At 62.9% G+C, this 12,130-nt stretch overlaps 2 protein-coding genes across 5 annotated transcripts; both read left to right on the forward strand.

Annotated features, from left to right (window-relative positions):
• The first annotated feature begins 1,538 nt into the window (after positions 1-1,538).
• Positions 1,539-5,925, forward strand: LOC104640226 (methanethiol oxidase-like). The gene is made up of 10 exons (XM_075736891.1): positions 1,539-1,655; positions 1,954-2,139; positions 2,744-2,864; positions 3,085-3,267; positions 3,833-4,011; positions 4,632-4,710; positions 4,812-4,933; positions 5,050-5,142; positions 5,337-5,455; positions 5,631-5,925. The coding sequence occupies exons 2-10, from the start codon at positions 1,972-1,974 to the stop codon at positions 5,791-5,793; spliced, it is 1,227 nt and encodes a 408-aa protein (XP_075593006.1). The 5' UTR covers positions 1,539-1,655; positions 1,954-1,971; the 3' UTR covers positions 5,794-5,925.
• Positions 5,926-6,880: 955 nt separating this feature from the next.
• Positions 6,881-12,034, forward strand: RFX5 (regulatory factor X5). 4 transcript variants are annotated; one of them, XM_075737226.1, is made up of 10 exons: positions 6,881-7,051; positions 8,027-8,157; positions 8,777-8,810; positions 9,015-9,097; positions 9,275-9,400; positions 9,581-9,697; positions 10,068-10,149; positions 10,431-10,632; positions 10,755-10,852; positions 10,989-12,034. In XM_075737226.1, exons 2-10 carry the CDS (start codon positions 8,039-8,041, stop codon positions 11,955-11,957), a joined length of 1,830 nt encoding a protein of 609 aa, XP_075593341.1. In that variant the 5' UTR covers positions 6,881-7,051; positions 8,027-8,038; the 3' UTR covers positions 11,958-12,034. The 4 variants fall into 4 exon arrangements, with proteins under 4 accessions (XP_075593341.1, XP_075593342.1, XP_075593339.1 ...); XM_075737224.1 differs by having other exon boundaries at positions 6,882-7,051; positions 10,428-10,632; XM_075737225.1 differs by lacking the exon at positions 6,881-7,051 and adding an exon at positions 7,481-7,944 and having other exon boundaries at positions 10,428-10,632.
• The last annotated feature ends 96 nt before the right edge of the window (positions 12,035-12,130 follow it).

Raw genomic sequence — 12,130 nt, forward strand, 5'->3', positions numbered from 1 at the left:
CTGCTTCCTTGCGTGTCTGGACACTTTGCCTGAGAATCCTTCTCGCTGCATTGCTGAAACACTGTGCTCTAATGTGAAGAGACCTACGAATGCATCATCTTCGGCTATCCCTCCCTTAATCCTCCTCTCTAGGGCTTAGCAAACACATCCTTGAAACCTTAGAGAGCTCTGGAGCTTGCTCATGATCTGTGATTCCTATCCCTGCCACGTCTTTGAACCAAGAAAACAACAATGAAAAGATGAGCCTTTAAAACATCCCCGCGTGTTGGCAGGGCTGTACCGTGATTTAAACTAACAGCAAATAGCACAAATCCTGCTGACTCTGCTACTCTGGGAAGTTCCCTTGGGAACTATCCGGTTGCTTCAGTGGTGCTGGGTAGCTCTGGCACCCAAAAGCTCTCCCATGCAGACATCTGGCATGTTGGGCTCCCAAGCAGGTGGTGAGAGGCTCCTTGGTGTCCTCTGGATACCTCAGGAGGTGTAGGAGGACGGAGGGGAGCTCTGCGGCTGTGTCCCATGCCCTGGCTTTTGGTACTGCAGGATGGGATCCCTCGGCGTTTGGCAGCTTCTCTCAAACCTAAGACTGACACGGGCACCACTGTATAAAGGTTTATAAAGGCAGCGTGTTGCAAAGCCAATTATCTGCCTTGGATGGAACCCAAAGGTCCCAAATCACCTCTCTCTCTCCGTTTCCCACTGCTCTCTCTTCCTCAGCATTTCCTAAACCAGTTCTTCCCCTCTAGCCCTCGCTTTGGCAGTACTTTATCCTGACACAACCCAGAGCGAGTGCCGCCTCCGCAGTGACGAGGAGGAGCCGCCGTGGGGTCTGACTGCCCTTGCCTGAGGGCTGGGCAGCGCTCGGTCCCGAAGCAAAGCCACGTCCCAGCCAAGCTGATCGCGTTTGCTGTCGGGAGCGATGGCTGCACGGGGCAGCGGCTCCTGCTTGGGGAGCAGGGAGCGTGGCAGACCTGTCGCTGCCAGGACATCCTCGGGGCAGAGCCCTTCTCCCTTTCCCAGCAGGATGCCCTGCAGGCAGGGAGCTCTTGCACCACCGTCCCACAGTAGATTTTTGCTGCTCGGCAGGACTATTGGACTGCACAGGGGCTTGGGGGGCTTTCTGCCTTTGACTTCAGTCTGGCAAGCGCTTCTCGTGTATTTTTAAGGCTTCTCCTGTGTAGATGTGATAGAAACGAGACACGCTGTGGTTTGATCTGAGTGACTGATAGAACTGGGGTAGGGCTGGCACATCCTCGCAGGCATGGGGTGATCAATCCCAAAGGCATGGACTTCCTTAGGGACCCTGAGGTTCAGAGATCCCTTCCCAGGGCAAAGGATGTGAGTAAGCCCAAATCCCCACAGGGCAGCCCCCTCCAAGCTGAGTCCAGGGTACGGCAGAGATGGAGATCCGGCTGCCCCATACACATCGGGGAACACCCCAGCTCCTCGACAGGGAGATCCAGTCTGGCCAGAGACTCCTGCGTGGGTTTTATTCTGTCACATGTGGTTTCTGCTGATGCTCATGCAAAGTTTCTGTCTTGAAAGGTCCCCGGGAGGAGATTGTGTATGTGCCCTGCATCTACAGGAACACTGGGAGAAAGAAACCCGACTTTCTGGCCACCGTGGATGTCAACCCGAAATCTCCGCACTATTGCCAGGTACCAAACGCTTTATCTCGGTACTAAACTGGCCTGGGAAACAGCTCAGTGCTTCACGCTTCCCAAAGCTGCTGGCTCAGTACTGAAGGCTGATGCCTGTCCAGTTCTCCCCAAGACCCCGAACCTTCCTGTGCTCACAAATTTTAGGTAAAATCCACTTCCCACCCCATCCCTAGGATCCCCCCATGCACCCTGCGGCACTCTGACCCTACAGTGGGGTCTGCAATGCACTGAGCTCTGCGCTCTGCCTGCACTTGGCAGAGGAAAGACCAGTGTACGCAGGGCTGGGACTTTGCAGGTGATCCACCGCCTGCCCATGCCCAACCTGGGGGACGAGCTGCACCACTCGGGGTGGAACACCTGCAGCAGCTGCTTCGGGGATGCCACCAAGAAGCGGAACCGCCTGATCCTCCCCAGCTTAATCTCCTCCCGCATCTATGTGGTGGACGTGGGAACTGACCTGCGAGCTCCCCGGCTTTTCAAGGTACCTTGGAGGTGGTGCCGATACACGTTAAAGGTCTGGGATTGCGGCTTCTGGCTGCAGGAACAGCTTGGCAAAGAGGGATACATCTTTGGGGTACATCTAAGAGCTTAGCAGGACCCTGATGTCTGGATGACAGGACGGGAAGGCTGTGGAAGGTGGTTGTTCTCCTGCTGATGTGCAGATATGGAGTTCTCCATCTAGCTCAGTGCAGGAGGGGACCAGGGCACACCGGGTGCCAGGCACAGCACTGCCTGTCAGGTTTACAGTCCCGGTCTCGCCTGCGGCGTGTGTCTCCGAAGGAGCCCCAGGCACCTGCCTGCAGTTTGCCCCATGCCTGAGTGTGCGAGTGGCTCGCTGGTGGCCTCAGCCAGCTTCTCGGGGTGAGCGCAGCAGCTGCCCCGTGTGCCGGCATGCCTGGGGACGCAGGACCGTGCACGCTCTGCCCCTCTGGCTGCACGGCAAGTCCCGTCTTGAGGACAGGCAGGAGCTGCCCGGCTGCGCCACGGGGTAACGCCAGGCTTGTGAACAGCACAGCAGCGAACACCCTTCTCGCCTGGGGTGGCCCGGCACGGAGGAGGTGACGGTGCCTGTGAACTCCCGACAGGTTGTCAACTCAGAGGATGTCTTCTGGAAGTGCAACCTGGGCTACCCCCACACCTCCCACTGCCTGGGCAGCGGTGAAATCATGATCAGCACCCTGGGAGACCCAGCTGGCAGCGGGAAAGGTACCCCAGTCCCCCCCAGTCTTCCAGGGAGAGCGTGCTGGGACAGGAGGAATGGTCCCCACATCCAGAGCTGTCCTGGAGGCTTCGTCCAGGTCTCCCATCCCATTCAGCAGCCTGGTCTGCAACAGGTTGATCTGTCTGTCGCTGCGTGGTTTAGAACACGTAAACTGTTTATCTGGATGGTTTCCTCACTACCGATGTGGTTTTGTTTCTGCATCAGGCGGCTTTATTCTGCTGGACGGAGAGACCTTTGAGATCAAGGGGAACTGGGAGAAAGGGGACAAGATCCCCCCAATGGGTTATGACTTCTGGTACCAGCCACGCCATAATGTCCTGATCAGCACTGAATGGGGAATCCCAAAATGCCTGGGATATGGCTTCGACCCAAATGATCTGAAGAAAGGTGAGAAAGCACCTTTGTTGTTTAACTACCCCAGGAGAGATGCTGAGCAGGACTGCAAGAAGGCCAAATTCCAACCCTCTTCTGTTGCTAGCGAGAGCTGGCATCTAATGGGCATAGATGAAACTGTCCAAGACAGTTTGCTTGCAAAACAAATTTCACACCAATTCCTAGAGATCACATGGATTTAAAAAAGACAAGCCCAGCCCATTCACTGTGAATACGCTTTAGATCCGAGCACCAGAAGCTCAACCCAGACGGTCCATACATGCTGCTGTACGTGGGGTTGGATTTTGGCCGTAGGGATGAGGGATGAAGCCCCACCTCAGCCCAGCCCCCTCTCAAAGGTTATTCTGCCCTTCCCAGCCCCATCCTAGTGAGATGGTCCCCGTTGGACGCTGGGCACCTTCCTGTGGCTTTTGCCAAGGTCCAAAGCAACCTGTGCTGGTGCAGAGACCGTGGGGTTGTCCTTGTGGAGAGCCAAAGGGGCTGAGGTCTCCCCTGAAGCCGTAGCACCTCTCCTCGAGACCCCGCACCTCGCAGTATCCCCTCTAACCCTCCCTCCCAGGGCGCTACGGACGCCGCCTCAACGTGTGGGACTGGACCACTCACACCTACGTCCAGGCCATCGACGTGGGCGAGGACGCGGCCCCCCTGGAGATCCGCTTCCTCCACAACCCCGACGCTGCCGAGGGCTACGTGGGTTGCACCATCAGCAGCGCCATCCACCGCTTCTACAAGACCGAGGTACGTCCTCCCCCAGGGTTAGCGGAAAGGGGGTGCTGCCCCTTGGTTGAGCGAGTCGCACGCCTCTGCGCAGCATCCCTCTTCCCGCATGCCCTGCTGTCCTCCCAGCCTGACACGGGTCCCTGCGGATGCACGCGCCGCCTCCCCGTGCTGTGCAGCCACCTCTCTGCACCCAGAACATGAGCTGGCCTGGGGTAATCTCACCAGAGGACTTGTTCTGACTGGTAGCAGTTTAGGCTGAAATTATTTAACTTAAAGGAGATTTATTATACCTTTGTGGTGGATTTACAACAGCCCAACCAATGTCCTTCTCGGCGTCTGTTGTTGTGCGTAATGACAAACTGGGTGAGGAGAGAGAACATCTTTCACCAAACCAGCTCATCTAGCTGGGAAATTAGACCAGGTTTTGGCCCCCAAAGCCCTTCCTCAGGTCCCAGAGCCTGTCTGCCCCATGGCTCCGCAGAGCCAGAGATGGCCGGCAAAGTAGCTGAGCTGCAGCCAGAGACAAGAGGCGGTGGACACGCACACACGCAGCATCCGCACCAGCATCAGGCCTTATCCTGCCTCTGCTGCGCATGCTGAGCCCCCTGGGGCCATGCTCTGTCCTGCACCTCCTGCAGAAAGGAGACTGGGCAGCCGAGAAGGTGATCCAAGTCCCCAGCAAGAAGGTGGAGGGATGGCTCCTCCCGGACATGCCAGGTCCGTGCATCCCCAAGCTGGGTGCTGAGCTGCTCCCTGGCTCCCCCGGGCACTGCCGGTGCTGCCGCCTGTTTGTGCAGCTCTGTCATACCCTCCCCAAGGCTTCATCACCGACATCCTCATCTCGCTGGACGACAGGTTCCTGTATTTCAGCAACTGGCTGCACGGAGACATCCGCCAGTATGACATCTCCGACACCCGCAAGCCCAAGCTGGTGGGACAGGTGAGGCAGCGGCAGGCTCCCGGTCGCATCCCAACGCTTTTCCTCCATCTCTTGGGGACGGTCGGGATCAGCCCCTCCTCGCCATCTCAGCCACCCAGACCTTTGGTCTCTTGCAGGTCTTTGTGGGTGGCAGCATCACCAAGGGAGGACCCGTGATGGTGTGCAGGGATGAAGAGCTGCAGAGCCAGCCAGACCCGTTTTTCATCAAGGTGAGCTTGGCCGTCTCCCCAAAATCCCAGCCTGGACAGCGGCGGCATGGCAGGGGAGCGGGTCCTTGCGGTTCTGCTCCACCACATCCCACGGGATGCACGTGGCATCCCGCACCGCCGGTCTGGGGGGAGGCAGAGGCGTTCCCCAGTCCTGCACCTTCCGGCAACACGTCTGCTCCTCTGCCCGCTCCCAGGGGAAGAGGGTGCCGGGGGGACCCCAGATGATCCAGCTCAGCTTGGACGGGAAGAGGCTGTACGTCACCACGTCCCTCTACAGCGCCTGGGACAGGCAGTTCTACCCCGACCTCATCAAGTAAGAAAACTTTGATTAACGAGGATGATTGTAGGAGCTCGTCAGGCGGGAGGCACGGACCCCGCAGCTCGGGGACCGAATCTCAGCGGCTCCTTGGAGGCAGGGGCAGCCCCCCCGCACGGGGCAGCGGCGACGCCCGGCTCCCCCCAGCCTCCCCGCTCTCGCCCCTCCGCAGGGACGGCTCCGTCATGCTGCAGCTGGACGTGGACACGGAGCGGGGCGGCCTGACGGTCAACCAGAGCTTCCTGGTGGATTTTGGGAAGGAGCCCGACGGACCCTGCCTGGCGCACGAGATCCGCTACCCCGGCGGGGACTGCACCTCCGATATTTGGGTCTAGCCGCCTTCGGCCACCCCCAAAGGCTCCCCGCAGCCCAGCACCCCAGTGCACGAGGGCTTCGGGACTTTCACACGCTCAGCAAACCGCTGAGCAAACCCATGCGTCCCGCGCTTGCTTAAATAAACCCGAGAGGTCATCGTCCTCCTCCTCCTCCTCCGCAGCTCTCCTCCCCTCGAATCTTGTTTTGAAAGTGTTTTCAGGAGCCACAACCCAAACGCGTGACCAACCCAGGGACACGACACCGCGAGCCTCTCGTCACCGACGGGATTTCCCCCACGCCTTGTGCCGCCAGCTCAGCGCCGAGAGCCATTTCTCCCGAAAAAGGAAACCGGGTTTACACGCCGGGAGCGGGAGCCTCTGGCTTGCACGGACACTGCCCACATGGGCTGCACACGTGCTGCACGCACACGTTGCACGCACACACTGCATGCACGGCGCCCAGCATATTGCGTACATGCCCATACTGCATGCACACGCGTGCCATGCACACTTACCGTGCGTGTGCTGCATGGACACGCACCGCATGCATAAACACATTGCACACACACTGTGTGCACACATATTGCAAACACACACTTCGTACACACATGGTGCACACATGTTGTGTGCACGCGCACTGAGCACACTGCGTGCCCATGCACTAATGCACGCATGCCCGTGCACTGCACGCACACACTGTGTGCACACATATTGCAAACACACGCCGCGTACGCACACGGTGCACACACACGGCGCACACGCGTGCGCACACGCACTGAGCAAACTGCGTGCTCATACCCTGCATGCATGCACGCGCACTGCACACACACACCCCGCGTGCACACCGAACGCGTGCTGTGCACCTGTTGCACGCGCACTGCATGCACACGCGTTGTACGCACACGCACTGCACGCGCAGAGGCTCGTTTACACTCGTGCTGCCTCCTCCAGCCTCACCAATCAGAAGCCTGTTACTAGGCAGACTTCAGCTCGCGCGGGGCCACTCAGGAGACCGACCCCGCTTGTATCCGGGTAGGAAAGCCTAGCAGCCAATCGCATTAAAGGAGAGCGCAGTATCCGGGCAGACCGGCGGCGCGACAGCCAATCAGAAAAAAGCGTCCGGCGGGGCCCGCGGGCGCGTCCCGGTGGGGCGCAGCACTTTCGGTTCCTGTTGCGCGCGGGGCAGCGGCACGTGGCGGGGACGGGACCGAACCGGACCGAACCGGGCGGAACCGGCCCGGCATGAGGCGAGCGGGGCGCCGGCTGTAGCCGCCCGCAGGTGGGTGCGGGTCGGGGCGCCTCGGGCCCGCCGGGCTGCGGGGCGGGAGGGGGGGGGAGGGCGGTCCGGTCCGCCCCGGTGCACCCCCAGCCCTGCCGGGCCTGGCCCGCTGCTCCCCGGCCCGGGACGCGGCTGGCCCCGATCCCCGTCCCCTGTCCCCTCCCCGGCAACCGGCACCGGCGGGGCTGTGCTGTCACGGAGCTCGTGGCCCCCCTTGACCTGCCCTTTTGGTGTCCGTGTCCCTGGGGACCTGCCCTCACCCCCCCCCCGGGGACCTGCCCCCCTGCTGCCCCCCCGGGGACCTGCCCCCCGTCCTGCCCCGTGTCCCCATGGCCCTGGGGACCTGCCCCCCTGCTGCCCCCCCGGGGACCTGCCCTCACCCCCCCCCCCGGGGACCTGCCCCCCGTCCTGCCCCGTGTCCCCATGGCCCTGGGGACCTGCCCCCCTGCTGCCCCCCCGCATCCCTGTTCTCCTGTCCCCACGCCCCTGGGGTTTGCATCCAGGACCTGTGGGACTGTCACGGTCCCCAACAGCATCCCCAGCCCGGGGCAGGCCAGGCCGGCAGGGACTTGCCGTTCTGGTCCCCTCCTGGCCACGCTGGCCCAGGGACGCTCTCCTGTGCCCCCAGCTCCCCTGTCAGGAACGGGGTACGCGGAGCCGGTCGCTGTCTCTGCTGCTGGAGACGCCTCTCCTGGGGCCATTTCCACGTCCGCTGGTGGCTCCCGCTGACATCCAGCCCTCCCCTCGCCCGCTGTGCTGATGGAGCTCAGCCCGCAGAGCTGGGGCTCGTCTTCGGACCAGGACGGACGGGGGCTGAGGGCGGGCGAGTTTTGGGCTGCGCCGAGCCCCGTGGCCGCCCTGCTCTGCCCTTCCTCCCTCACCCAGCCCTGCAGGTGCCCGGTGGGGGCTTTATGACTCTGAAGGGTTTTTGTTCCCCTTTTTATAGTTGAATTTTTGGGTTTTGCCTCCCAACAGGAACCAAATGTCATGGCTGATGAAGAGCTGAGTGCCCGAGCTGCCAAAAAGGGAAGTTTGTCACCCAGCGGCTCCCGGGGCAGCACGACCGAGTCGAGCACACTGCTGCAGGAGCTGAAAAGCAGCATCTCGTAAGAACAGCTCTCCCGGTTAATCTGAGAGTTACCAAATGTGGGTTAATTTAATAAGGTTGATTAATTTGCAGCCCCAGGGACCGAAGGGATAAGCGTTATGGTGCCTTGCAGCTTCTTGCGGTGGCGCTGCAGAGGGCACGGCCTCAGGCGTGCCCTGCTCGGTCCCGTGCTAGGTGCTGTACGTGGAGTGCAGCCCCACGCTGCGCTGCCAGCAGCTTGCTGCCTGGTTTGGGTGCAAAATCAATCCAGGGTTTTGTGGTAGCGTGGATTGGTCTGCTACAACCCCACGGGATGTGGTTTTGCGCCTCTTCTGCCCTCCCTGGAGTAAGGGGAGAGAATGCAGCTTTAGAGAGGGGTTGTGGGTGCACAGGGAAACCCGGGGCATGGGGAGAATGGGCTGCGCTGATCCAGCCTTTGACTTTTGGTGCTCCGGTGTCCCCATCTTGGCATTGCCGCTCACCCTGGAGTGCACATGCGGGCTCTGGAAGCGGTCAGCGCTGGCCTCGGGGGCGCTGGGCAGCGGCTGTGGCAGGGAGCTGGGGGGGTTGAGGGATGCCCCGGGTGCTGCGGTGTCATCCTGCTCTGCGCTAACGCCTTTTGTCTCTCTCCTGCGCAGCAAATCCGTGCAGAACAAAGTGGACTCCATCCTGGTGAGTGCCCCCGCAGCACATTGTGCTGAGCGTGAGGGAACGACATGTCTCCACCTCTCCTAGCTAAACTGAGCCCTGGGTTTTGCCTGATCCGTTCCTCATTGGGTCAGGATCTGGCTGCACCAGCTCTTCCTTATTTTGGATCCTTAACCTCTCTTTGTCTCTGGTCCGTCCTCCCCCTCCCTGTGGACCCTTTGACTGTAGCAAGATGTCCAGAAGTTCTCAGACAATGACAAGCTCTACCTCTACCTCCAGCTGCCGTCGGGACCAAGCTTGGGGGAAAAGAGGTGGGTGCCAGAGAGAGCTGGGGCCGTGTCTGGGTGAGCAGGGGCTGTCCGGCTGACAGTGGGGGACACACATCGCCAGAGGCCGGGAGGAGATCGCAACGGCTCTGCCTTCTCCTGTCCTGCTTGTGCTGCTTCTCCACTAATTAATTGTTATTCTTGGGCTTTCCCCGGGAGCAGCGGTAGCCTGGACCTGAGCTCGCTGAGCACAGCCGAGTACATGCACGCGTGCAACTGGATCCGAAACCACCTGGAAGAGCACACGGACACCTGCCTGCCCAAGAAGGATGTCTACGACGCCTACAAGTGAGCGCAGGGACCAGCCTGGTGCGAGGAGCCTCTCTCCCCGGGGCCGGGCTCGTCCCCCAGCAGGGAGGTCGGTTCTGAGGGCAGCGAGCACCTGGGTTTTTTTGGGAATGGCCCTGCTGGGTTTGTCCGGAGGGCAGTGAGGACTCGATGGCTGTAACCCGCGGCTCTCCCCCACAGGCGATACTGTGATAACCTCTGCTGTCGCCCGCTGAGCACCGCCAATTTCGGCAAGATCATCCGGGAGATCTTCCCAAACATCAAAGCCCGACGGCTGGGAGGCCGAGGACAGTCGCAATATCCTTCTGTGTGCCCAGCTGGCCAGGGGAAGCCCAGGGAGCTGGTTGGACTGGTGGTGACAGCCGCTGCTTCTCCCATTTTTCCCACTTACAAGTCTGTGCACGAGGTGGTATTTTGTAGCTTCTGAGAGGGTCTGGTTGCTGTTTTTTCAACTCGAAGGTTCAGCTCGGTTGTCTGAGGGTGGCTCGGAGTTGTCCGTCCTTGCCGTACCCTCAGAGCAGCCCGGGGGAGCTCAGGGCGGGCAGGGGGCTGGCTGCCGTCGCACCTTCGCACAAGCCCATCGCGAGCCCTGCAGCCGCATCCCTTTGAGTTGTAACGTGTCGCGGCCGCGTTCGTGTGACGGTGAAGCGCCTTAACCCTGCCGAACGTACTGCTACAGCGGGATCCGGAGGAAGACGGTGGTCAGCCTGCCACCCCTGCCCAGCCTGGACCTCAAAGTGACAGAGACTGTAAGTCCCCTGCTGCCTCCGCGGCTTGCGTTTCGCCGGCCCTCTTTTGGTGGGGTAACGAGCCTCCTCGCTCATTAGCTCTAACGAAGGCAGGGGGTGGAGGGATGCCCTCCCTGGGGGCAGGTTCTGCTCTGTCCCATGAGCCTCCCTGAGGGTGGACGAGGACCTGCCTGCCCATGCGGACTTGTGAGCTGCCGGGGTGTCGGGATCCGGCCCTGTGGGCATCCAGGGCGTCGTGTCCCGTGCCGCCGGGGGCTCACGGCTTGTCCCGCCACCAGCAGCCGTCGGAGCTGTCGGACCTGGTGCAGTCCTACAACAGCGAGGTGATGGAGGCGGCCTGCGCCCTGACCTGCGACTGGGCCGAGAAGATCCTCAAACGCTCCTTCAACAACATCGTGGAGGTGGCCCAGTTCCTCATCCAGCAGCACATCATCAGCTCCCGCTCAGCCCGTGCCGACCTGGTCATGGCCATGGTGGTCTCAGGTGGGTGGGGTGGAGCCCCAGCCCCGCTCGCCCCGTTGGGGTCCCCAAGGGTTGGGATGCGGCGTCCCTCTCCAGCTGCCCACGGCTTGTTCCCCCCTTCATCACCCTCTGTGCGCCCACAGAGAGCACGGACAAGATCCACCGTGAGGGTCGGACCCCACTGACGACGAAGAAGAACGGCCTGGACACCTCTGAGAGCGGCGACAGGAGCCAGGGGCAGGTGAGACCCCACTGGAGCTGGGGGGGGAGCCAGGACCCCCCGGGTCCCCCTCTCAGCATGGGGGGGGGGCACGCTCGGGGAAGCAGCCCGGCTCCACCACGATGTCGCCCCTGCCAACACCTCTCTCCACCCGCAGATCAAGAAGGACAGCGGCCCCAAGCCCCCCGGCACACCCCGGCCCGAGAAGAAGAAGCCCCTGGAGCCCCCCAAGGCGGCCAGCAGCCCCCAGGTGAACGCCCTGGTCGCCCGCCTGCCCCTGCTCCTGCCCCGCATCCCGCCGGGGGAACGACCGACGGCGCCCGGTGCCGCGGCCATCCGCTCCTCCCCTCCCGTCCTGGCACCCAAAATCACGGCCGCCCCCCTGGGGGGCACAGTCAAGGTGGCCCTGCCGCTGCCGGTGGGCACGGCCTCCCCCTCCCTGCCCCTGGGGCTGGCCCCGGGGGGCAACGGGGCGGCCGGGCTGCTGAGCCAGCAAGCCGCTGTCCCCGTCCTCAACGTGCTGCTGCCCGGCGTGGGCGTCCCCGCGGCCGAGAGCCCCGCCAACCCCCGGAGCGTGGGGGGCAGCGAGGGTCCCGGACCCCAGGACTCGCAGCGCCCCAGGGCCACCAAGCGTCCCCCGGAGCCGGCCGGCGACGCCGCCCCACAGAAGCGGAGACGTGGGCGGCCGCGGAAGAGGCCGGAGGAGGGGGTCGGGGGGTCCCCGGGGGGGACGGCGCTGGGTGACGGGGGCTCGCCCGGCGGTGGCAGTGCCCCCGGCCCCTTCGGGGACAGCCCGGGGGGGGGCTCCCTGCCCGCCCAGGTCAGTGTCATCCATGACGGCAGGACCGGCGCCAAGGTCACCAACAACGGCCGCGAGCTGGCACCGGGCGAGGAGGCTGCACGGTGGAGCCCAAGCGACACCGGGTCCCCCCTGGGTGACGGCGGGGGCTCCTGTGCCCCCCGGGACGGGCAGGGCCCCCCCCCCCCTCCGTGCGATGGACACACGCTGGCAGGGACCAGTCCCGCTGCCGCCGCCTCCCAGCCCTCGGACGCGTCCCCCCGTGTCCCCGGGTCCCGGGGGGGCTCCCCGGGGCGGGCAGGGCTCTGCGCCCCCCCCGGCACTTAGGGGCCCGGGACCCGGCCGGGTGTGGGTGCCCCCCGTGCCCTGCGCCCCGCCATTAAACGCCGAGCGCTGTGTCCGTCCGTCTGTCCTGTCTGTGGCCCGCGGCGTGGGGGGGCACCGGTGCTCTGGGTCGGCCCGGCACCGGCTCGGGGTGGTATCCAACAGCCGGAGCGGGT

This window comes from Balearica regulorum, chromosome 28 (genome assembly GCF_011004875.1).
Source record: "Balearica regulorum gibbericeps isolate bBalReg1 chromosome 28, bBalReg1.pri, whole genome shotgun sequence".
NCBI lineage: Eukaryota > Metazoa > Chordata > Aves > Gruiformes > Gruidae > Balearica > Balearica regulorum.

Excerpts from the sequence above, each read along its gene's own strand:
- RFX5 (XM_075737224.1), top strand. The coding sequence starts at position 8,039 with ATGGCTGATGAAGAGCTGAGTGCCCGAGCTGCCAAAAAGGGAAGTTTG. Across the intron at positions 8,811-9,014 it reads ACAAAGTGGACTCCATCCTG|CAAGATGTCCAGAAGTTCTC; the intron begins GTGAGTGCCCCC and ends CTTTGACTGTAG. Across the intron at positions 10,853-10,988 it reads GCGACAGGAGCCAGGGGCAG|ATCAAGAAGGACAGCGGCCC; the intron begins GTGAGACCCCAC and ends CTCCACCCGCAG.
- LOC104640226 (XM_075736891.1), top strand. The coding sequence starts at position 1,972 with ATGCCCAACCTGGGGGACGAGCTGCACCACTCGGGGTGGAACACCTGC. Across the intron at positions 2,865-3,084 it reads CCCAGCTGGCAGCGGGAAAG|GCGGCTTTATTCTGCTGGAC; the intron begins GTACCCCAGTCC and ends TTTCTGCATCAG. Across the intron at positions 4,934-5,049 it reads AGCCCAAGCTGGTGGGACAG|GTCTTTGTGGGTGGCAGCAT; the intron begins GTGAGGCAGCGG and ends GGTCTCTTGCAG.